The sequence below is a fragment of the Puntigrus tetrazona genome, chromosome 15, assembly GCF_018831695.1.
Source record: "Puntigrus tetrazona isolate hp1 chromosome 15, ASM1883169v1, whole genome shotgun sequence".
NCBI lineage: Eukaryota > Metazoa > Chordata > Actinopteri > Cypriniformes > Cyprinidae > Puntigrus > Puntigrus tetrazona.
The window spans coordinates 20647689-20673209 of NC_056713.1; the positions used below are offsets into that span (position 1 = coordinate 20647689).

At 40.1% G+C, this 25521-nt stretch overlaps 1 protein-coding gene across 11 annotated transcripts in view; it reads left to right on the top strand.

Moving 5' to 3' along the window:
* Positions 1 to 25521, top strand: part of robo2 (roundabout, axon guidance receptor, homolog 2 (Drosophila)) — a 366772-nt gene that overhangs the window by 186545 nt on the left and 154706 nt on the right. For 2 of the 11 annotated variants that reach the window (XM_043259053.1, XM_043259058.1), the window contains exon 1: positions 10872 to 11603. The exons of the other annotated variants lie outside the window; for them this stretch is intronic. In XM_043259053.1, coding sequence (XP_043114988.1) covers positions 11546 to 11603 — 58 coding nt within the window. In that variant the 5' untranslated portion in view covers positions 10872 to 11545. Of the gene's footprint in view, positions 1 to 10871; positions 11604 to 25521 lie in introns of those variants that run through there. 11 annotated transcript variants of the gene reach the window in all.

Here is a 25521-nt window from a genome sequence, read left to right on the forward strand (position 1 = left end):
CCCTCTCCTCTCTGTCATTACAGCCAGCATGGGTAATAAAGCCACCTCGTTCTTCCCCAGCCCAGAACACAGGTGGAAAAAAGCTTGCCTCCTTAGTGCCCCAGGTTCGCCCCCACAACTTGAATTGCTTCCATGGGATGGTTAATGGCGTGAGGCGGACCGTAGTTATTTTTGGAAAGGGTGGAGACAGAGAATAGCCAGACGTTGAACTCCCACAATCCTCCGTTTGCCAAGACTGATGTACTTGCTTCGCTGTCATAGACAGAGAAATTCTCCCGCAGGATAGTAGTTTAGCTCTATAAAGACGGTTCTGCGGCCAGCGACCGCTAATCTTGTGTATGGTTCTTAGAGAGGGACGTCTCGGCTGAGTCTTATCCCGAAGAATGCTGAACTTCCAGAGAAACAGGGCAAACATCTCCCTCATAAATCACAAACAGCTCCCAGACAAGCGCTTGACTCCCCTGTTGACATTTAGGGACTGGGGGAGGTGCAGTACTCCAGGGAGCAGCAAGAGATAGAACGAAAAGGAGGACTGCGGGTGATGGTAGTGATAGATGAGAAGAAGCGAACAGCAAATAAGATGGGAGCCACCCTAGTCCGCTTCATCCTGCTCCCAGGATGCGGGTTTGAAGGCCAGAAGTGACTTATCTGGACAATTCGGTCAAGCTGGGCGCAGCTGGCCTATTTATCTCCATGCTCAGTAAAAATTAAGTGAACAACCATTGGTTAAAGGTTCTGCTGTGTTGTCATCTTGCAGGGTGAATATCCTCCTTCTTGCGGAAATAACCTCTGGAAGATTTTCTTGTGAAACTAAATGTTCGAATACATAAAAAATTGGTGGCAAACTGGTTGAGAGGAACCTATATGTAACTGTGCAAAAGCAATGCTTTGTTGCATTTGCATTTTCGCAGCAAAATTTCAGCTCAATTATAGATGGGTTCGTAAATTTATCTGAAATTATCTTTTAAATGCAGGATGCTTGTTTCTTAATGCATTTACCCTCCTGCACGTTGCTATGTTTTCAGTTTTCCTGTGAGGTCTTTGGAAGGTTTCCATGCCATGCCGCAGAGGTATGGCTGCTATGTGTGGAAGCATCTCATTAGCTTGGAGTCAGAGCCTGGAATTGGGATTTCCCTTCAGAAAATAGTAATTGGGGAAATCCATGAAGCCTTTGTTGTTTTTACGTTATGTTTTTATCTCAAGGTCCACCATCCTCACCTGGGCCACCAAACACTGGTTGTTTCTGAGTTGCTACGGAGATCCTCACGGCAACCAAGGGATCCCTAGGGCATCCTGGGTGGATGGGTGGTACCATTTATCTTTAAAAGGAGGAAACTGTTATTCCAATACCTCACTTGGGTGATGTCTTCCTCATTATTTTCAGATCTGTTTTTAACAAGAGAAAAAGAGAAAATTTGATTGTAATTAAACAGAAATTGATTGCAATTAAACTGTTGATTCAGTTCAGTCTGATAGATTTGTTCACGACTAAGTGATTTGGTTTTTGTGTTTATTTCTCTGATTCAGTGATACGGTTGCCATGGTTAATGGCTCAGTGGAAGATAAATGAGCAGTAAATATAGATGTAAACTTTGACATGTTTCTCACTTAGAGCTATCATATGACTTCAGTCTTGGAAGGGGAGCTCCAAGCTATCGCATGACGTGAGAAGTCTTGGAAGATAGAGAGCTAGATTTTCAGAGTGCCTCCTAAACTGTAGATAGAGGTTTGTTGTTGGCAGGTTTAACTGTAAACCCCCTGCTACAGTCTCTCTTGAGTCAATGCAGTGATTGAAGTGCATGAGTGTTTTAAGACACTACAGGAGCGCTCGATTTGTTGCACTGCAAAACCACTCACAGACACTTTCTGAATTGTATCTGGACCGTCTTCTCCACAGGAGATTGGAAGACACCCAGTGTCCTCTTTATCAGCTGGTTCTGCTCAGTTTTATAGGGAGAAATAAAACCAGATGTGAGGACGTGCGGTCTGTGTGTTCCAACTCTGCTGGTCACAAATCTCTCTCTCTCCCACTCCATCTCTCTTAAAACACTGTCTTAAATGAGAAAAGCAGCCCCTGCAGAACCCTTGGACTGATGTTTCCTGTGTTGCATGCTCCTTTGATAGTGTACATTTGAAGAGATGGTATCCGGTTTATAGCTCTCTATAGATTTTATCCTGTTTTATCAGAGACTTGTCTGGTGTTATTTAGTTTGTAGGGCTTTTGGGGTGGAATTATGCTCGTACTCCGAACAGTCTTTTAGAAAAGTAACAGAACACTTGTACTCGACGATGTGTATAATGTAAGCAATCAAACCTGAACACTGTCACACTATCCTTTCTTATGAAGTGTTGGAAAGTCTGATTAGTGAATTGGTTTGCATGGGCGGTAGGTAGATTTTCATAGTACATGTACTGTATATACCACGTATGAATAAAATATGAAGGAGGTGTTTTTAAGCACCAAAACAATAAAAGATTAATATTGCTTTAATCCACCCCCACCCCAACCATCATAGATGTATACTAAGAATCATTAGATGACATTAAAATACTATATTTAAGAATCACAGTGCTATCCTTTAAACTACTCCCCACTTGCCATTTAATTGTTTAAAATCCTATACATTTAGTAATAATTTAGCATGATCACTTTTTCTTTTATACATTTTAATATGTATAGGTCAGTATAATTATGTTGTTTAATTGTTATAAATATGTCAGTTATTAGAAAGTTGACACTTTAATCACATTTAATATGTATATAAAATCACTTTTTTAAATATAATTTGATGCAGACACCAAAATAGGAAGTCTCTTCTTTGCAGAATATCTATATTTTTATAGTAATAGTAATTTAATTTAGCATGTTTTTATTTTTAACATGATAACTCAAATTACCCTAATTATGATTCAACCCTCTCTGATATCTGATTATGAATAATTATATGGTTTTCTCATAGTTTTATAGATGATATATTTAAAAAGGCCCGTTTATTTTAGTGAAGCTAAATACTTTTTTAGCAGTAATAGTGACTGTTTTTAAGGGTAATACTGAGTGCAGTGTAACTACTTTAAATTCAGTTCCTTGTGGCTTGAAAAGCTCAATTTTCAAAACAGCTCCTCCAAAAGCAAAATAACCCAGTCTTTGTAAACATCTGTCTCAGATAAATAACTGTATTTCTGTTTGTGCTGCAGGTGTGACTATACAACCTCTTCAATCTTTCCCTCGCCGTTTATTCATTCAGCAGTTCATATAACAGAGAGGAAATTATTCAGTTGCCAAATTCGTTGTCATCTTTGTTTCCACCCCAGTGGGAATCTAATTTTAGTCTCGCGCGTGCGTGCGCGCTTGTATATTTCTCAGCGCTTGTGCATGAGAAATAGGGTTTGCGCGTGTGTTTGTGGCCGCGCTCTCATTTTCAAGGCGGAATATGTTTTTGTGAGCCTGTGCGGATGTGTCTTTGTTGTCTTCATGGGTGTATGCTTATTTATAAGTGTGTGTCTTCGTGAGTAAGTGCGTGTATTGCAAAGCGCAGCTTAATATCCAATCGGTGACAGGTTGGAGCCATTAATAAGGTGCTGATCGGGCCGGGCTGACAGTACTGCTGACAGAGGGAGATCAGAGGGAAGAATCATGCCTAGCCTGGGGACCCTGAGCTTCAGGTAGCCCCTCTCTGCCAGCCCCTTGTGTCATTACCCATGCTGAGGAGGCTGAGGAGGTGGTACCTCCACCTCTGACACCTACATTAATCAAACTCACACCCCCCTTCCTTTTCGTGCCCACCCGCCACCCCCTAATCATCAGAATCCGGGCGCTAGGAGGCAAAGAAGAGGATACGGCTGCAGCGTGAAGGATGTCCACTAAACTGTTCCCTGTTCGGCTTTCACACCTGACTGTGACTGATGGGATTCTCCGTACCCCCCTGACCCACCACACAATTAAATATCTGAGCCCTCACTCACCGGGACGAATTAAAGTCCCAAATTACCCTCGCCGTTGTTTTATATCTCTGTCGCAGCCTGTCCCTCCGCGTCTTTCAATTCCAGCGGTTTTGATAAATGTTTGTGCTTTGTTAAGGTAAAACGAATCAGGAGAGACTGGGGAATTGTTGCTCGATCCATACCGCAAACCGAAAAAGGGGCGTACGCAGTCCAGCGCCTGTGGGCGGGAAGCGGAATTGAGAGCGTTTGGTGCGGACGCCCCCTTTTTGGAAGCTAGAGAATAGCGTAACATCCGTAACGCAACACAACAATCTCACACCTGGTAGGGCTGTATTGATTGGCAGCCACCTCCATGCTAATTATTGCTAATGACGAAATCGGCCGTGCGGTGCTTGATTTGCATGTGCAAACACTAGACTCGTGTCACAGTTATCTGCTGTGATGGAAGCATGTGCTAATCAGGATGATGGACTCTGAGAGCTCGTAATTTTGGTCTCGTGTCTGCATTGTTCTGCATTGTTGTAGCGCCAGCTAGTAAAAACAGCGACCTACTCAAGTGCTTTGTTTGATCGCATGGATCAGGCGAGTGTGAATGGCAACATTACGATTAGAGGGGCATTTGTGGTTTGTATTAATCAGGACAAACAGATATGATAACTGTTAGTCTCGCAAATCAATGGTTTGGCTGTACGCATCTCGCTTTTGGCTGTAAATAGGGCCTGGAGTTAGTGATCCATTCGATTCCATTCATGTGGATGTGAATGCATGAGAGCAAACAAGTAAAGTGGGGTCAGAGACCACTAAAATTTGTTCTATTGTGCCCTTTTTGAAATGCAATACACTATTTCTCACGACAAATTCTGTCATCAGAAGCAACAATTGGAGTGAGGTGTTAAACTTCATTTGCGTGAACTTCAGAAGTCCTACGACATGATTTGAGATTAATCTGAAGTCCAATGGATGCAACAAGTTTTTTTTGTTCAGTTTTTTAATAAAATCCAAAGGTTTACGAAATCGTCTCAGATTGTTTGTACAAATTATTTGAATCAGGCATAAGGAGCTGCAGGAAATGAGGTGAGAGGTATACGGTATGCCATTTATTTTTGTTTGTTTGTTCATTATTTTAATATTCTTTCAAAACAGAGTGATCTGACATGCTTTTCACGTCAGATTAACGAACTGCCAATGGAACTTACCTGGGGAAGAATGTCATTCATTCAAATGAAATATAAAACATAACTCACTTCATTTCGTTTACCAGAATTCTGTGGTTTAAACATCAAATGAGTCTTGGATATTTCTCTGAATACCAAAGGGAAGTCCAAATAGGGGTCAGCCTTTTGAGGAAATCCCAGGCACACCTTCTGAGCTGATGTAGAGGAAATGAAAGAGAGATAGAGTTAAGAAAGAGATGAGAGAGTAGAGCGGACTGGGGTAGCCAGTAATGTTTCCATCCAATCCTTTATCAAGATAAATGATGAGACCGTAAGGTCCTATAATTCATTTAAACCTTATATAATCAATGACCTTATGGCCAAACTAATGCTGTCCACCAGAAACTACACATTTACTTTCTGATGATTAAGTAATTTAAGCAATAAGTTTGAAAGGATGAGCTATTACTGTATAATGTATTGTATTGGATATGGCTGAAGGGCACTGTTAAACACAACATTCAGTTTATTCATGATAAGACTTGAAATATGATCAAGAATAGCCTCATATGTCATATTGCTTTTGTAAAAATGTTCCTGCATTATACTATGTGTTATTTTAGTAAGCAAATTTAGGGGCCAACTTTGCTTTCTGTGTACTTTAGCATGAAAGACATTTGTTTTTTTTCTAGTGCTGTCAAACTATTAATCGTGATTAATCGCATCTAAACTATATGTGTGTGTACTGTGTATATTTATTATGTATACATAAATACAAAAAATGCAGTGTAATTAAAAAAATATATTTATATTAATTTATATGTCTACATTTATATCATTTATATTATTTATTAAATATATTTAATATATTGAACACAGCATTTTTTCTGAAATGTATAAGTGCGTGCATGTGCGTGTACACAGTATGTACTTTTTTACGTTTTGGAAACAAAAACTTTGCATGCTATTAATCATTTTACAGCACTAGTATCTTCTAAAAACAAACAAACAGAAAACATGGAAAAGGTTATAGAACCAAAAACACTCAAGTCCAATAGTATAAGGTGCGTAGATCCAAAAATACAATATGCACTCATCCAAAAAGTCAATCAAGGCGCATTTTTTATACAGAGGTCTCTAAATTGTGCAAAAAAGGATCACTCCGGTTGGCGCACAAACAAGAAATATGGCCAGCATAAATTTATCATCTCCCTTGTCTCTGCGTGTCAATGTCAGGAAAAAAAGCAAAAGTCAAGTCCATCAGGAGCGCAATGATCTGACCTTTTTAGGTGCATGGTACCTCAGCTTCCTTTGGGTTCCCTCACCAGATGGTCCGCAGACAAAAACCGGTGGAGGGTCCTGATAGATGATTTGGGTTGATCAGATTATACAGCCGTAATTGGCCAAATGAGTTGACAGCGATAGGCGCTTGATTGGTTTAGGTGGAAACAAACGAAGCTCTGGAGCATGTGGCAGAGCACTGGTGGCCATTGTGGCGTGGGAGATGATGGAGAGAAGTGCGCAGCAAAAGGAAAGGAGGGATAATTTGATGTGGGAGGTGGTTTTGTTCACGTGTCTGAGTGTGTTTGCCTTCAGCGGAGCCCGTGCCCTTGTAATGGTGAAGATTTTATTCAACCATATGAATGCTAATCTCCGGTTATTTCTCGTGATTGACAGCGTGCCGTAATTTTGCTGCTTTTAAGCTCTTTTGAAAGCCTTTGTTGAGGCAATTTGCATTTTCACCATTCGTTGTCATGCGAATGCGTAATACGTTTCATTTTGTTTTATGCCTCCTTGGTTTGATTGGCTGGGCGAACGGTAGGAATTAATGCGAACGCTTTCAACCATATAAACCATATAAACACAAAGTCATGAGTAGGTCCACATGGAATTTCACCACTTCCTTTAATTATTTGCGGCGGAAAAGCTGCGTAATTGTGTGGAATTGAGGATAAAGTGCATTTGTTGTGGTTGAAGATTTAGTGCAAGCTTAATAAATAACAATATGTCACTAAGAAGCACATTCATATTAGCATCTTTAATTTTTCTTATTGGTGTGCATGAAAGAGGTGGCGCTTATATGCGTAATGCACGAAATGGTTCTCCGGTCATACACTTTCTTTGGTCACCCCCACTCCACCGTCTGATTCTGAAGAGTCTCTCAGGCTTGGGTAAACATCTCTTCTTTTTAATTAAAATAAATCCACTTTCAGCCAATATTTAGCACCCTGCAGGGACAGGGCTACCTTTCAAGATACGCGGATACAGTGGATAGATTTAGAATGGAGATATAACAAGAGGGAGATTGAGATGTGGAGGGAGAAATAGAGTTTTTCATCTAGCCGTAAAGCAGAGACATGCATTGTTTATGGATGTGTAGAACAGCGTTGTCAGTGTGATGCCACACACAGGCCTGCTACTTTTTAGATGGGTTTACTGCACAGAAACACTGTTGAAAACACACACAACACGATGTGGCTCTCCACTCCACCCAAGTAGTATTTTTTTAATATGTATATATTTTTTTCTCTTGCTGTTGTCATTAAGAAAGGGTCATTACCCAGTGTCTCTCTCATATGTGCTTATATTAATAAAAAAATCTCTCTCTCTCTCTCTCTCTCTCTCTCTCTCTCTCTCTCTCTCTCTCTCTCTCTATATATATATATATATATATATATATATATATATATATATATATATATATGTATATTGTGAAGCTGTGACATTTGTTTTTCACGATTCTCAGGATTCAGGATTCCAAAATGAGTTTTGCCTTTACAAGAATTTAAACTACATTAAAATGTATCACATTTCCTTTTCTTTCTTTCTTGGCATTACAATAATAAATGTAATAAATAAATAAATGAATAAAATACATAATATATTAATATTAATTATAGTAATATATTACGATATTATTTAAACTATATTAAAAGATATCACATTTTAATTATATATATATATATATATATATATATATATATATATATACACACACACACACACACACACACATTAAAATATATTCTTGCTTCCTTGCTTTCTTTTTTCTTTTTTATCACCAATAGTGTTTAACAGAGTTGCTGTAAAACATTTTAAAATCTTTTCTTTGTTTTCTTTGTGTCTGTGTATATCTTTTTCTTTCTTTCTTTCTTTCTTTCTTTCTTTCTTTCTTTCTTTCTTTCTTTCATGTTGCTGAATGGAAACTTGCTGTCTCAACTTGCTGACTCTTTATCATAATGTTTTTCTATTTTCACATATAACGGTATTAGCACACCTTCTCACAACATATTTGTGGAAATCGTAGACGTCTACACAAAAAGGCGTTACCAGAAGCATGTAACATTTTGTCCATGTTTTTAACTTTGTGTCTTTTCATTCCCTGTACATTCATACAATTGAAATGTGACGTGATATCAGAAAAGCGATTCAATAGTGTCCCTTCTGTAGCAGCTGCCTGCATTGCTAGTGGTTGGGCCGACCAAGGAATAATGAATTCGCATTCATCGTAAGGCTTACGCGCATGGATTAAACTATCGAGAAGATTGCTGGATCTGGCTTGTTGACAGCACTCACCGCAAACTAAATGTTGCAGCAGCAAAAACCTCACAAGCTCCAACATGTCGCCTCACAAACAAACAGAAGAGGTGGAAAATGCTTCTGTGAGTCAAAGCTATCATTATGTACCTATGAGAGCCCTCTTTAAAAAAAAAAAAAAAAAGCGCTGTGATGACACTGTAAATGTGTGTGTGTGTGTGTTAGTGAGAAATGCAGCAGGAGTTCGGCGCATGAGCGAGAGCAGTTGAAAGAAGGGGATGACAGAAGAACAGATATTTGTTTTTAAGTGTCTGTTTTTGAATGATTTCCACAGAAGGGCTTTTATTTTGCTTTGATGTCAGAAATCGGTTTGAAAGCAGGGGGATTCCAGCGTCCCGCTCGCGAAGGGAATCCGGCCCCTGTGTTGCCTGCACAAGTCCAAGCGCTCCTCTGAGGAGTCAGGCCTTGTTTGATGATTTTACAGGTCTGCTTTTATCGGCCCCAGTGCCTCAGGTTTGACTGCTATTGATTCAAGGTTTCACGCCGAATTCAAAGCGTCTTTTATTCCAGATATGCTCGAATTCAATTAAATGACACACTTTTTAACTAGAGCTAGATATATGAGCGATAACAGTGGCAGACTTTATGGAAAAAAATGGAAATGTAACTTTTATCTGTAAAATCTAGTTCAGTTAATGAATTAATAAAAAGGTAATTATGACTGTATATCAAAATGTGAGTGTATTTCTTGTAATTGCCAACAGGCTTGCTATATGAAAAATAATAATAATAAAAAAAAAAATAAAATATATATATATATATATATATATATATATATATATATATATATATATATATATATATATATATATATATACTGAAATAGGCTTCCAGATGCTGAAGGTTTTTTACATTTTTTAAATTGTGAAAGATTTGTAAGTTTTTGCAAGTATGAATTTGGTTCAGGTATTTTATAGTTTTATAAACATATAAAAACATATTCATCTCAATCTCTCTTTTTTTTAAGTGACTCCTGTGGATTGCTTGTTTGAAATGTATTTATTCGCGTTAATGCTCTAAATGAATCCTTAGGATTCTCTGGCATGTTTGGAGCTCAAAGGTCTTTGTTTCGCTCGGCTCTTTGTTTTTACGGTACCGTTAGGGGGCGCTAAAGATTCGTCCACACGGGGCAGCTGGATTAGAGCAGCCAGGCGGCATCCAGTGCGTCCACGCTCGGATGGAGATGCAGACACAAGCCCTGCTCCTGCGCGGTTGAGCTGCGGCGCATTTCACAGCGTTTCTTCCCCCTGCCCGACGCTCGCTCTCAAATTAAATTTAAAATAACAATCCTTTACCGAACGCGTCTAAATAACATCCAGCGAAAGAAAAACTGCATTTATTTGTTTTAATAATGCAAAGCTATTGCATACATATCGGCCGTAAAATGTACATTTATCGTCGGTGTGTAAGTTATTTGCATCTCAGGAAATGAGATTTGTGTGTTTGACCTCCTCAGTATTATCCACCTAATGCAGGACAGCCCATCAAATTTTAATGAAACCAATTATACAGTCTTATAGCTGAGACTAGAAGATAATATTTCAGTGAACGGTGGTCTTCCGCTGTAGTGTTATCTATCTATATATCTTTCTGAGAGTATAGTTTAACTATTCTAGTTCAATATTATATTTCCTATTTTATCATTTTGAATATATGTATCTTGTATAAATGTTATATATAGTTTATAGTTATATATAGTATATATATATATATATATATATATATATATATATATATATATATATATATATATATATATATATATAAAAACTAAAAACAAATAATTAAAATTGTAATATAAATAATATAAGATATATTTCATAGGTTACTGTATGTCCCAGATTTAGCGGTTATTTAACTACCAGGAATGCAGTCAAATTAACATTGTAAGGCTAAATAATAATAATAATATCTGTTTAATTTGACTTTATTTTATATTGTATTATTGTTCTAAATTATCGGTGGCCCTACTGTCTCCTCGTTTGGTGTGGTGCCGATCGTGCGGCGCTTTGGGTCAACTTTGTGGATAACACCACGAAAAGCTGTGAGCCAAGATCGGAGAGAAGCTTTGAGCGCTCCCTAGCCACCTCTGCCCACAGCATCCTCCTCCTCCTCCTCCTCCTCCTCCTCCACTCCTCCCGCTCTCCTCCCCCTCGCTGTTTCTTCCTCTAGCATGAGCGTCAGTCTTGGCTCGGCCCGGGAGCTGTGCGCACAGGGGTGTCAGTTATGGAGCTGTAGGAGCGCTGCGGAGCTCTCGCCCTTCCCAAGACTGATCACATTCACTCTGCCGTAGACTCACAGAGAGCGATCGCACGGGGCCAGCGCCACCCCCGACCGATTCACGCTGGATTTAACGGCGCGCCACGGAACTTTGGAGCGGATTTCTGGAAGCGGAGTTAAGAGTGTAACGAAACGAGAAGACATATTTACACTTTGAACACCGGAGAGTGTCGTGGAAGCGATCTGTAAGGTGCTTCAGAAGCTGTTGAAGGAACCGGAGCGCGCGACGTTTCCACGCGCGTTTGGACAGACCCGCATCTGTCTTTACGCGTGCTCGCTGCTGTTTCCGACTCGCTTCTGCTGTTTTGTTGTCCCGTTAGGACAGAAATCAAAAGCTGGTATAAGGCATGCTTTAACCCACTGGCTGACAGACACTAGTTCAATCCTCACTGGTGCGCGTGGATCTCATTCCTCATCCAGAAAGACACCATGAGCCTAGCGAATACTCAACTGACATTTCAGCTGGATCTGAGCGGCTACTGAGAGTTCCTACATACTCCAAACACTAAAAGAGGAGAAACTTGTCCAGTGTTTGAGAACTGAGGTGTGGAGTGGATGTGGACTATGACAGAATGAGTCCTCTAACACATCTTTTACTCTGTGGATTAGTATACTTTAACCAAGTGGATGGTGAGTTACTTTTTATGCTCAGTTCTAACAGGACGTGATAAGCGTGATAAGCGACCCTGCTAAATGCGCAATTTAACATTATATAGACCTTTACAGAGTTTACTTCATTGTTATTGTCTTATTTATTTATTTTGTTTCGTAGACGCGTCAATGAAGTTTTACATCAAAACGTTTTTTTTTTTATTGTACAGTATGAAGCGCGGGGTTTTATTTTGGACACTTTTTTCAGGCATCACTTGGCAAAGTATATTAAGTTTTAGTCCGAATAAGAATGCATTTTCCTGCGTATAATGTTTATGGGAAATTATTTGTACTTGGAGGGAGGAATTTAAAACGTAGAACATTAAACTTCATGTTCATATTTATAACTCCTGCGTTAAAGCAGCGCGTTAGGTAAACCAACTGGTGATTTCCACAGCAGGTGCCACAGACGCGGCAGTCTCAGAATGTGGGGTGACACCTGCTGTGAAAAGCACCGGTGGATGCGCAAGGCGTGGCGCAAAGATTGCGCATATGGACCCCAAATGAGAAACATAGGGTTTAAGGATGACAAACTGATCATTTGAGAGAAAGAAATGGATATACAAACAAGATCCAGAATGAGATTTCATCAGTCCAAGAGTATGAAACAATCCACTGAACCAATTACACTAGACACAATAGTCTGCACTGGATTCTGAAGAGCTTTCAATATGGATATTAACTTCTGAACTGGTGCTGTTACTTGCATCTTCTGATATGTCTGTGTTTGGTTTCATTAAACCCTCTTGCTTACCCTGTTTTGCTTTTAAAAATATTGCATAAGGATTATTATTCCGGTAAAACTCACAGAGGCTTATATGATTTATGTAATATTCGAAACAGCATGTTTATTTCCCCACATCTGTTCATGTCTTTTCTCAGCATTCCCTAAGCTGCCTACACTGCTCAGTTGTGTTGAATAGATCAAGACCGTAAAGAAGTGATAACTAAATATGATAACTAAATGAGTAATAGGCAATGAGCACTTGTTAGCTTTTTAATTAACCGCTAATGAAGATATTGTTAATGGTGTGAAACAAATGACTTGATGTAATCAGATTGGTGTGTCCAACCATTAAGTATCTTAAGAGAATAAAATTAATATACTTAATTATAGTGTATGGTGTGTTTAGATAAGGCAAACTGCACTCGAACTTGCCGTGGGTTGTATTTGGGGTCTTTTCATGGTGTGAACTGTTCATATTTGTCTTTGAGACAGTCGCATGCACATTACATTAGCTGTGTCAAGAGCGCCTTTGTCCAAAGTCCCCGTTTTGCACTTAACTGTGTTTGCTTGGGTTTTTGTTTGAACACTTTAAAGAGAATAAGGTCAGTAGTTGTTACAGTGACTGATGAGGGGCTGAGTCAGGCTACAGCTTCTGCTATTGTCCTCCCAGCTTCTGCACTTGTCTCGCTGTTTGTCTCCTGTTTTTGTCCCTGTATCTACCATGGAGCCTGCTAGTCTAGCCCGATTCAGCTCAGAAACTCCCTGTCCTTACCCATTTCTGTTGCGCCCCAGCTGCCGGTTGCTAGGCACTGGTTGAAGGCATGGCCCTTAGTTTTTGGAGGGTAAGAGGGGTGTAGGTCTTTCTAGAAAAGCCCATGAATCACCCCGGCGAACCGCTTGGCCTGTAACCCTCCTCTCTCACTGTCCGACTGGTCTGTGAGAGGTAATCCGGCCGTTCTGGTGGAAGGAGGAGTCGGGTTTGAGGAGCAGCCCTCTCCAAGCAGACAAAAAAGGCTGTGGAGATGCATTCAGAAAAGGCTGTGTTTGTAACAAAGCTGTCCTGGGCTTGAATGACCGTAGTCATTTAGTTCTGTTCAGGGCCGGGGTGATTAATGCTGCTTGGGGAGGGAGGGGTAAGAATGGAGACCTGGGAGAAAAGAGTTTTTGGGGTTCAGAGTTAGTGAGACAGGACAGACCTGATGTTCTTCTTGTTTTGATGTTGAGTTGATGCAGCTAGTCTGTAAGTCTGAGACGATTTGAAGATCTTTGGTGATCTTTTGGCCTAGCGTGGGTGAAAAACTGCATAGACTCACATTGATGAAGGATTTGAATCATAGAGTCTTAAGTCTTTAGAAAATGCAAAAACCTAGTTGATGCTATAAGATACAGTATAGCTGAAATGCTTACTCTTGGCTGCAGGATTTTGTCCTTGAAGCTTTAGGTTTAATGCTCTTGTCCCTATGTTCCTACGTCCCAGTTTTCTGCTATTATCCTGGGTCTGATCCCTTGGTTAACTTTGCTGCTTTTAGTGGTGAGTTGATAAGCGAGAGCAGAGAACAAGACGATGCCCCACTCCCAAGCTCCCCTGGTGGAAGTGAGGAGACGTGCACCTGCCTGCCGGCAGTCCCTTGTGGGTCCGCTCTAATGACGACTCTGTATCTTTCTGTACGCTGAAGCTTCAGTTCTGCACTGTCAGGAGAAACTAAAACCCAGACTAGAGTGTATGTGTGTCTGCGAGTCGTGACTGAAAAAGGCAAGGAGAAATATAGAACTGTAGGTAATACATCTGCAACAAAATGTCAATGTGGTTTTCCTGAACACTACGAGGAAACTTTGATTGCTCATAGGTTGCTCCTTTATATCTTATGCTTTACTGAAGTACGGAGGTTATCTTAGGTGTTTCTCTTAAAGAATTTTAGATAGTTGAATGAGTTTTTGCTTCTCCTAAAATTCTGTAGGACATTTAACTTAAAGAAGTTCACCCAAAAATGAAAATTCTGTCATCATTTACTTGAGTAGTTACAAATCTGTATGAATTTATTTGTTCCACACAAAGAAAGATACGTTTGTAACAAGGCTGTTGTGGGTCACCACTGACTTCCATAGTAGGAAAAATAAATACTATGGACAAGTCAGTAATGACCCATTACCTGATTTTAATAGACATTTTGAAGTATCACGTGAGAAACAATAAAAAATCTTTTAATTCCAAAAAAAAAAGTTTATGCTTGCTTGAGGAATAATGCAAATAATGGGAGATGGAAATTAATTCCTCGAAGTGCATCAAAAGAAGTCATGTGACATTGCGCTATGGGAGGGTAAAACTTGATTAAACAGCAGGCCGATGTCCTTTCACACCATCTGAAAAGTTATGGTTATTCTGAAAATGCCCAAGCAAAGTCTGTCATCAAAGTATTTCTCTCCAAGAAATGTCTTACTTGACTGCATTTCCAAACAGGAGCATCCACCTCCAAAAGCAATGACCACATTCATTCATTCTTCTCGCTCTGAGGTGCAAATCATTTATTATATTTGAAAATGATTATTTTCTCCTACTTAGTTATTTATAGTCCAGGTTTATCAGGAAGTGACAGTTTTGTTCTCTTTGATTCACTGGATGGAAATTGTGCTTATTCACAAATGTTTTATGCAGTATTCCAGTTTTGCGCACCAGTCAAATTCAAAACTTTTGATGGGAACCCGGCTGTTGTTTTGTGTAAAAAAAAATTAACAGTATTTTAGATCGTATTGAGACTTCTTATTGCATCTTTTGACATTACTGAAATTTGATCTGAATCAAATCAAGATTATTTGGGTCTCTTTTAATGGAAGTTAAATCGTTCTAAATTTTTGATTTTCTTAAATTTGTATTGCATTTGATAGTACCAATTACATGAGCAGGCTCGACGTAATTGAATGTGATCTGTAATTAAACTTGCAGTTGCGAGGTGAGTTGCGATCTGGGGTCCTTATGAATGAGACATCATAAAAGCTGGGTTTAAATGGAATTGTTCTGCACTACTTGGCTAGGCTGTGATGCATCGCTGTCGTAATTGTGCCTCATTTTCGAAGAGAGGCCTGTGGTAATGACGCGTACACGGCTCGAAACCACAAAGCAACCACACTGGAGTCAGAGAGTGTTTGTGCATGTGAAGATGTGTGACTGTTTCTCAGTTTAGCGCTCAAATTAAAACAAGGATGGGCTCTTGGAGAAAGAATGTGACGGATAGCTGGAGCGAGAGACGAGATGATGGGCGAGCAAAGAGAGAGCGGAGGGTGTAGGGAATCTATAATGAGGGTTAAAGTCGGGGGTCAGCGTGTGGGCACTTTGCTGACATTGTTGTAGTATCAGGCAGTAAGAGCATTGAGTATCTCAGCATGGGAGGCTGGATAGTATTACACCACTGCTGCTATACTTAGAGTATCACTTAAACACTCTAAACCTGCCTCTTCCTCCTCTGAGAATCAGCCAAATCCGTCTTATAATTGATAATTACTTCCTTTGCAAGCAACAAACGCTACGTCAAGCCAAACTGAGTTTCAGGAATTGCGACGAAAAAAGACGTATTTCTCTCGGTCACAGTTTTTGTTGACAGTAATTTTGTTGATTCGCACCACCGATGGCTGTAAATGTGAGAGTGGATGAATGACATTTAAAGGCGGCTGTTGAATCTGGAATGCGATGCAGCAGAGTATCTGTATTTTCGCAGTTTCTCTCAATGGAAATGTCACAAGCAGCACAAAGTGAGGAGATTATATACATTAGAGTCGGAAAAAGCTTCGGGGGAATGAGACCAAAGCGTTTTCATCTGCTTGGCTCGCTCTCAGTCAAGCATGCCTATGACATTTTGTAGAAAGAGGATGCGCTTGCGTGAGCGGGGTCCATGTTCTTTTGTTTGATTTTTCATTTGTTAGAAAATGACTTGATGTGGCCTAATTTTGTCTTTTAGGTTTAGTTAAACTCTCAGTCATTTAAGCTATTAATTTAAATGTGTTTTTAATTAAACAATTTTCACTTGTTTTCTGGTTGCTGTCAGGTGTTTTCTCACAGTTAGATTCTTAACTTTGACCTTGTATCATATATGAGTTTATTTCAGTTTAACTTTTAGAACTAGTGACAATGTACAGACATTTCCTAAAGATTTTTCCCAAGAAACAGAATTCTTCATACTTCATCAAACAAGATAAAATATGAATAATGTAAACTCTTTGCTCTGCACATGTACACACTGATAACACTCTGTTGAGTCACAAGATGCATATTATTTCCTAAAATAGCACTTTTTTCCCATTTAAAGACCAATCAGTTTTCTACTAAATCAGTTTTAGCTTTGATGTATGCTGTACTCTTTTAGAAACTGAAGATATGCACATTCTTTCTCTTCCGGAAAATAGACCAAAGATATTATAAAAAATATTGTATCCAATTAAACTTGGTTGCTGGTCTTTGACCGTTTCCCAGACTGACCAAGCTGGCAGGCCACTTGGTCTCCTAATCTGACCAGTTGAAAACTGTCCAAAATCTGGATTTGTAGAGCCAAATCATTTTGTCTTTAATGTGAATAAACAAAAGCAAGTGAGCCAAATGTCAGATTTTCCCTCAGTAAAGTACTGGGCATGCGCTTTCCCTAGTTTCTAAGACCCAGACTGCCAGCCAGAAAGGAAACTATGGTGCGATAAGTATTAGGGACAATTTCTCTGACTAGAGATTGTTCTTTGGAGATAGAGGCCTGGCCTTTATCTTTCTCTCCATTTGACAGTCAACAGACTTGACCGAACACAGTTTGTACAATCCACTGACTTCTTCAGTCCACAAAGTCATGTTTGAGAAAGTGTCATTTGCTCTTTCATCCGTTGGCTTCACCTTGCCCTCGTTTAGTTGTCTCTCGGCAGCTCTTAGATAAGAAAGGATCTGTGTCAAGGCTGAATGACTCAACACAACATAACACAAACAGATAAGAGGAACCCACACACACACAGAGTGGTAAAGCCCAGATAAAGAATTTAAATGAAATTCAGCTAGCGCTATTTTTCCAGAATAATCAAATCCCAGAGCTGTGGTTTTTTCCCCTTTGGTCCGGGACTCGCTCCAGCCTGTGCCTGATACGTATGAGACACTGCGGAGAAGACAGTGAGATTAAAAGCAGCTCTGCCGGTCATGAAAATGGATGAGGCTCAGCCGCAGTGGAGCAGCTGAAGACAGAGAGACTGCCCGGCACTCCAAAGCGCATCCGTCATGCGCGTCAGGGCAGTAATGCAGAGAAGAGCAGTGCAGGGCAGTGTATAAAATCTTCCACGCTGCCACCTTCACTCTCATGCATCACGGCTGCGCTTCAGACCGCCCACTGAGCACACGAGACCAAGCGTTTTCATTATTACAGAGAGGCGATTTTATAACTTTGCTGAATTAAGATGTTTATGTTATGAGTTTGTGGGAAGTTTAGTTTCAGCCAGGATTAGAATGGGCTTTGTAGGTTGACATTTAGGGTTGTTGTACAACACTTAAGTACACTTAACAGTCTAAATTATAGGTTTAGATTTAGGATTGTATATTTAAATTCTGTGTTTTTGCGTCCAATTCACAATTAAAAGCTGAGACTTTCTGAGGTTTAGAAATCGGCTTGATTGGATATATTATGGTTTTTATCCCGGAGTCAAGTGATATTATAAATGTCCGTTTCAGTTACTTGTAAAAAGTCTTGTAAATAACTTACATGGAGTTGCACACAGTTTCTTGGAGATATACTCAGTTTTGAAGGAGGATAGTAGGTTTATATTCAAGATTTACATTTTAATACAGGAGCTTAATGTTGAATATTAATCATTGCAGTGTTATTTGTGGAGAAGTTTCCAAAGTAATGATATCAATGACTTATCGGGACAGCTGCATAAATATGTTTTCTGTCAGCAAACATCTCTTGAGATCCGTGTTTGGTTTCCTGGGCAAAGTCCATGTGAGGTTCAGGCATTACTTTTGTTGGTTACCTGAGTCTGTTGATGACCTTTCATGTACATAGCTGAGGTGAATTTGATAAGGCAGCATGTCAGTCATGAATACGACTTGGCTGGCACCACATTGAGTCATCAGCTGAATCTACATGGAACTTGGAGAGAATTTCCTCAGTGCTTCCATGTATAAAATGCAATACATCGACTTTGAAAATTGTTTTGCATGTACTATAATCACAATTAAGGCTGTAGAATTATTGCACACTTGGTTTCAGCCTAAAGGTTCTTGTTTTTAACATTTATATATAAAGTTCTTTTCATGTAGAGCAGACCCCTATAGACCTTCAACTGATTTAAACTTAAAAGCTCATCTCTCTACCCTCTGCAGAGATGTTCAGATTAAGTCTTCTATGAAATGAGACTTATAAATCTCACCGGACCTGCTTTGGCTTACTAAAAGAGACTTGGGATGATCCCAGGGCTCAGGCTTTTCATTAACTTGCATTCCAGGCACACTGTGTCTTTCACTATACCTGCAGTCTATACCTCAATTCAGCTGGGACCAGCGGGCAAAGACTGCATGTCATGCCAAGAGACATGCCCATGTGTTTAACAGCGGCCGCCCACATCTTCTGCAATAAAAGTGCCTTCTATCAACTCTGGTGACTAATGCGGCCACCTTTCTTTCGTTCTCTTCAAAAGCATATAGGGTTTATTTATTTTCTGCTCTGTTGACTTTGGATCATGAACTGTGAGGTGTACTAAAGGCATTACTGTATGTCAGGAGACAATCGTACCCCTTTTTATGTCACTTCACAAAGCAGTCGCTCCTCTTCAGAGCCGTTCAAAGATCAGCCGTCACCAGGACGCAAAGAATGAGCGAGGTATGCTGCAGAACACCTGTGTGTGTGCGTGTTCATTAGGGTGTGGGCGCATATGCACACACACAAAGCCCTACATAGCTCTGATGTTAGCACACACATGCTGTTATAAAAGACTCGGGACCACAATATTTTCACAAAGTCAAACAAACTCACACCTGTGGGAGCCCATTTCAAAGTGTCCACGCTGACCTGACCCACATTATTTTACAAGACAATCCTGGCATGTTAAATAGATGTTAAATAAATATGTGCAAAAAGCGCACGATAACAAGGGCTTTCAACCACTGCAGAAAGCAAAGAAAAAAACTTGTTTGGCTATTAGTAGAGAACCATCTGCACACATATCATTTTTTAGCAGTTATTTACTATGGCTAGTTGATGAGTTGTGCCTTTGTTTAGTTCTCTGAACATAAGTATCAAACTACAGGTCCTGGACTATTGCGAAATGCAATGATAACTCAAATGTGTGATTTATTAACAATCTTTTTTTTTTCCCCCATCAAATCAAATTGTTGAAACTTCATAAATGTGCAAACAGTAGGTCTAACATCCCTGAAAGCATCACACACAGTCCTTCATAAAGGCCAGACCTTAGATTCCTTTCATCCATTCATCGGCCTGAGAGAAAACGAGAGAGCTGATGTGAATGCAGAAGAAAGGAGGGAGTGAAAGGACGAAAAGGAGGGGTTTGAGGCACAGGCGAACGTGTTGATGAGGGTTGCTGCCCTTCTCTGAACGTGGAATTCTGTCTTCCACGCCTTCCCTTTTTTCTCTGAAGGCCCTGACAGGTCATTTCCTGATGGTAGGGAGCGATAGAGGGACGACTGCTGATAGAAAGCGGCAGATGGAGATGGAGGGAAAGCGAACTCGTATCCTGTGGGGAGAACATAGAGGTGTGGGGAAAGATTTGAGAATGAAGGAGACAACTTGACAGGAAGTAGAAGCCGCTGAAGTATAAATATGTACTAAGCCATTATCTTTGATTATTAAATTCTCATTCCTCTAGTTAGGGCTATTTATATCTCACCGCAGGAGCGGACTCGGGAAGCGTACACTGATACAAAGTCAATATCTCACTGCAGGGGAAGAGTGTGTGTAAAAGAGAGCGAGATACATAGGAAGGCAATATCTGGAAACGTTACTTTTAATTTTTTTGAAGAGGAATATAGTCTTCCTGGAATTATCAGGCTCTCCTGCTTTCCACGTGTATGTCTGTGCAGATAGAGACAGGTCAGATACCGCACTGCTCAGGTTTACCGGGTTTTGTTTGTGTATATATTATGCAGTTTCATCTGAGATAAGTTTTCAAGACTTACCGGCCAAAGTTATTGTGCATCCAGGTCTCTGTGGGACACCGGAGGGCAGGCGTTGTGTGTGTGTAGGGTGACAGGGTGGCGACATGATGAATCTTCAAGGGCGTTCCTGTCCGTGCGAGGTTGTGCCATGTGTGTATTCAGAGCTATGTCTGAAAGCATCCAGTAACATCATCCCTGTTTCCCCACAGACATTTTTATATTTTCCACTGATGACATGATGAACGAGTCGCTGTCAGACTAGCCCGAGTAAAGATATTCATCTCAGAGAGAACTTCCAGTGCCTGGAATTGAAGTATAACCAGTATCAGGGTTAAAGGGCTTCCACAAAACTCAAACCCTGCCAGCATTTAAATGTGTCATGTTTGTTTGCACGTTTGCTATGTTTTAAGCAAATTCAATTGGTTTTCCATATGATTTGACAAGACTGATAACAGGAATTTGGTTTGAAACAGGGTTGATGTAGCAAACAGCACATGCACTGCAATTCTGATTGAAACGCAAGGAAACGTATGTAAATAAAATGTATTTAATTTAAAATTTAAGTTAAAAGAAATTAATGCCATTTTTTTTACAGAAACGAAAGTATTGAAAATAGACGATAGATAGATAGATAGATAGATAGATAGATAGATAGATAGATAGTCGCTGCCATTTTGACCCCATTCTTTCAGTCTCAACTTTCTGTTCAGCTACTTAAAATAAATTAAATAAAAAATAAAAAAAACAAGGAAATATTTCTCATATGTATGCTCAGCGAACCATAAATGATTTTGTACTGTGATGCTCCTTCAGGCGCATACTAATTCAATTAACGTTAATCCGCATCAAAATCCTGAGATAACCATTCATCAAACGGTGACCTCTTTCCTCGCCTTTTATTTATTGCCAATGGAACAGTGTAATTAGAACACCTTTGGGACGTTGCCCGTGGTAACCTCTGATCACAGCTCCACAAACACACAATAAGTGATGCGTCCTCTGGGGGCTTTCTGGCCTTGCTGGGTGGGTAGAAGCTCTGGCTATTGATTTGAACGGTGGGCTGATGAATCTCAGGGGAACCAATAAAAAATAATTACAAAGATGATCATCAAAGCTCCACCAGCCTTCTGCTTTGCACGTGAGTAAATGCGTGGCAGAGCTAATAAAAGAGCAGTGGAGGTGCCATGCATGGTCATCTGTGCCCAGAAGAAAATTTTATTGCTCTGAGGTTTCATTGCTCTTTTATGGTTTTAAGTTATATTTCTTAGAAGTATCAGATGTTTCTCTTAAAAACCCTTGAGGGAAATTTAAAGTAGAGAAGTATAGGTAATTTGGTAACTGATCTTAACAGAGTTCGAGATCTTTCATGAAACACTTGAGTAGATGTGTGTGAAATCCTGGATCTCTGGAGATATGTGATAGTCTTTATATCTGGAGTTGTGATAGTCTTTATTTGTTCTCATTGGTGTCTTGGAGAAACAGTTTGAGATTTGTCTGTGGTTGAGGAGATTACATTGCTCAGACAGTGAGGAGATGAAGATAACTTGGAAATGGAAATGTGTTGTAGATGGATCAGCAGCAGGCTGGGAAAGAGAGAAAAACTATTAAAACTACTATTTCTGTTCTTCACCATCCATTAAGCGGTGGCACAATATATACAAGGATGAAATTATTCTTCTTTCCATGCAGGAGACAAGAGGGAGGTTCTGCAAGTGAGCTATTGTTCTTAACCAGCCAGTAAACAATGACTAACATGACAGTTCACCCCCTCTAGGCTTTCTCATCCATAGAAAACACATCTCCCTTCTTGACTGATTCTGTAGGCTGCATATGGCGAGGAGGAGAGAAAGACAGGCTTTAGAAAACTTAGATGAGGTGGATGTATGTTATCCAATTTCTGTTTTTCTTTTTTTCTGCTAAATTATACTTTCTGGAAAATTGATGGATATGAATCGCATCAGTGCATTACATGTATCAAGAATGGTTATAAATGCATGAATCAAACTCAGTTGGAGTGTCGACAGTTTCTCACACAGAATTCCACACGTCATGTGTGCATTCCCCAAATGTGCGTGCATATGCATATATGCCCTTGTGTGTGTGTGTGTGGCCTGGCTGGGGGGTCCAAGGGAAGAGGAAATGGTTCTTTGAATGGTGTGCGTTCAGAGACATAGTAAAGAGCACTCTCCCAGGCGGCCAAGAGCACTTGATTGTACAACAAGCAATGATCGCATTAAGAGAGGGCAGCAGGAAGAGAGAGAGGGGGAAACAAAGAGACAGAGAGTGGGAAGGAAATAAATTGACTTTGCCAGTGGCTTAGTCTGCTGATGGGAGAAAATATAGAAAAAATTACTTTTTCATTTTCATGAGCTACATCCACAAGTGTGCTAGGGGTAATGGAGTGTGTGTGTGTGTGTGGGTGTGTCTGCCTGTATTATTGACCTGGTTAGAATGGTCACTATAAAAACAGGTTTTGCAATTTCACAAGTGGAAAACAGCAAGGTTTGCCTGTTATATATCTGTAGAGGTCAAAGAACACGTTTTCAAAATATGTATCATAGTAAAAATTTAATTTTCTCGCTCACTACTAGTTTAGTTTGTAGAATCAACACATTTAGTTAGTTATTACCCAGTACCTAGTCAAAAAGAATGGGCCCCATTTATGCTATGATGTGAATAATATTCCATTTTATTGGTTTATCCTTTATCTGTTTTTATATTTCCTTCTGTTCTTCACTTAACAGGGAAAAGAACAATTTTAGAAGCATCTGCTGAGCAAAATTTCTCCCTGGATAAAAAGACTAAAGAAAAAAATACAGCAAGCAGATGGCGCCTCAAGGTTCAGACGATTAGAGGTTGCAGATTGGAATACAAATTGGATTAAAAGAAATTAGACTAATAAAAATCGAATCGCATGGCAAGTGCAAGCATATTCACCTCAGTTATGTAAAATTCTCTGCCAGTGGCTGTCGATTAGAAGCTAAACAGATGCTCCAGTGAGATAGCAGTTAATATATGTGTGTGTGAGTGTTCTTGGTGGACACGGTCCCCTGTCATCTTCTTATCTTGACCAACCCCATTTATCAATGTCATAATGTTAATTAGTGGTTTGTTCGTTTAGTGACTTACACCATCAAAATGAGCTCAATACGAAACAAAATGTTATAAACATTATTGTTCGTTCATGTATAAATCGATTCTGAATTTCATTAGATTGAGAAGAACATCCATGGATACACCAAGGTTGCATCAGTGTCCCAACCTTAAATGAGTTTGACACCTCAGGTTTGAGGGAAGCAGACTGCCAAGAGGGAGAGAGAAATGTGAGAGGCAGTGAGAGAAAGCAAAATCAGTGTATCTGCAAACTTCAGCAGAGCTCGGTTTCATAGTATGCAGCACAACTTAAACATGAAACCTGGAGGGTACAGGATAAGATCTCTCCCTATCAGTAGCAAGTCCCTTGTGTGACCCCCAAGTCTGCTCTGGGTTCTGTGTGTGGCCCCACTTAGATAGCAGACAGCTGGAATAATCACTAATCAATGAGAGGGAAATGGCAGGAATTAGCACAAATGAGGTGAAGTGGGAGTCCTCGCTCCCTTTAATAGAGTCCGTACTACACTACAGGAGAGAACGAACCTTTAGAGAATGCTAAGACTCAGCAAAATATATTTGTATATGAACAAACAAGCTTGCTTCTCTGCTATTTCTGTATCCTGGTCCAACTGGTAAGAAGAAGCAGTGTGGATCTCACATTTAGCAATGATCCTAAACACCCTCAACAAACGCCATACATCAGCAACCGAAAGAGTTTTGCACCGCATTGAACTCTTGTACATCAGCACTGCACACCTGCCGTCCCGAGAGAGGACACGGCCACCTTCAGCTCAAGCTAGCTGCTGCCGCTGGGGCTTCATAGCGTAGGAGGTCTGTTCTGCGCTCTGCAGTGGTTTATGTTGAACAAACGGCTAGCGAGCAGCTGTTTTAGCAGTGCTAAACAAATAAAGCTGCACAGAGCTGTGTGCTGATCATGCTAGCATGCTCCTCTCGGGAGGTTTAGGCACTAGCCGTGCGTAGACAAAGCCAATGAACAAACATATTGTGCTTCATTTGTGGATGTATCTTCTTGGTCTTGTTGATAATCTTGCATATGCTCTATTTTTAGATTTGAAACTTGGTCATAATGGGTGTGTAATATATTTTTTGGGGGGCCCCAGAAAGACTCTCTTGTAGTCACTTCTAGTTTTAAGCAATTCTAATTCTTAAAAAGAAGTCAAAAATCAGCATTTGCAATCTCAAGGGTGTTTCCAAACTAGCCATGTGTTATTGAAGCGTGTAAAGCTTACAGCATTCATCTGATGGCAGTGTTAGCGGCTCTGGCTTAGCATCTCTTTTTGGCCGGGTTTTGGGGGGATCAGGGACTGCTTTTGTCCCTCTTTGGCCCGTGCCTTAGTGATGTAAATGCAGGGTGGCCTCTGGCTCCTTATCTCTAGGGTTAAGGCTCACACTGCTCTTTCCGCAATCTATTATCATAAGGGCCAGACTCCTAGCGTGGGCTGCTAGCGTTATCCATACCAAATGCAGGGCCATGCAGGGGAACGTTCAGGGGATTAGCATTTTAACACAGTGCTAGTCTAAACCCCTGAACCTCTCTGTCACAGAGGGCAAGTCCCCAATGGCTTGCCAGCTCACTATGTGGCACCCTAAATTAGTGTGCTGGAGCAGAGCGCTGGGTTGTGTTTTTACATTGCTTTTCTTGGCACAGAAACATTACTTTTGTATACTCAATGAACAACTGGCAGTAGAGATAAAGGATTGTTTTAAACGAGTATGTACGGAAGTAAGTAAGTAACATTTTTGAAAATGTTAGATTGTGATTGCCAAGACCAGACCTACTCCTGGAGAGCCAGCTTCCTGCAGAGTCTACCTGCAACCCCATTTTAACTAACTTAAATAACCCTAGGTTTGCAGGAAGACTAGAAGCTTGCAGACAGGTGTGTTGGCATAAAATTGAGCTAAACTTTGTATGAAATTGGCACACCAGA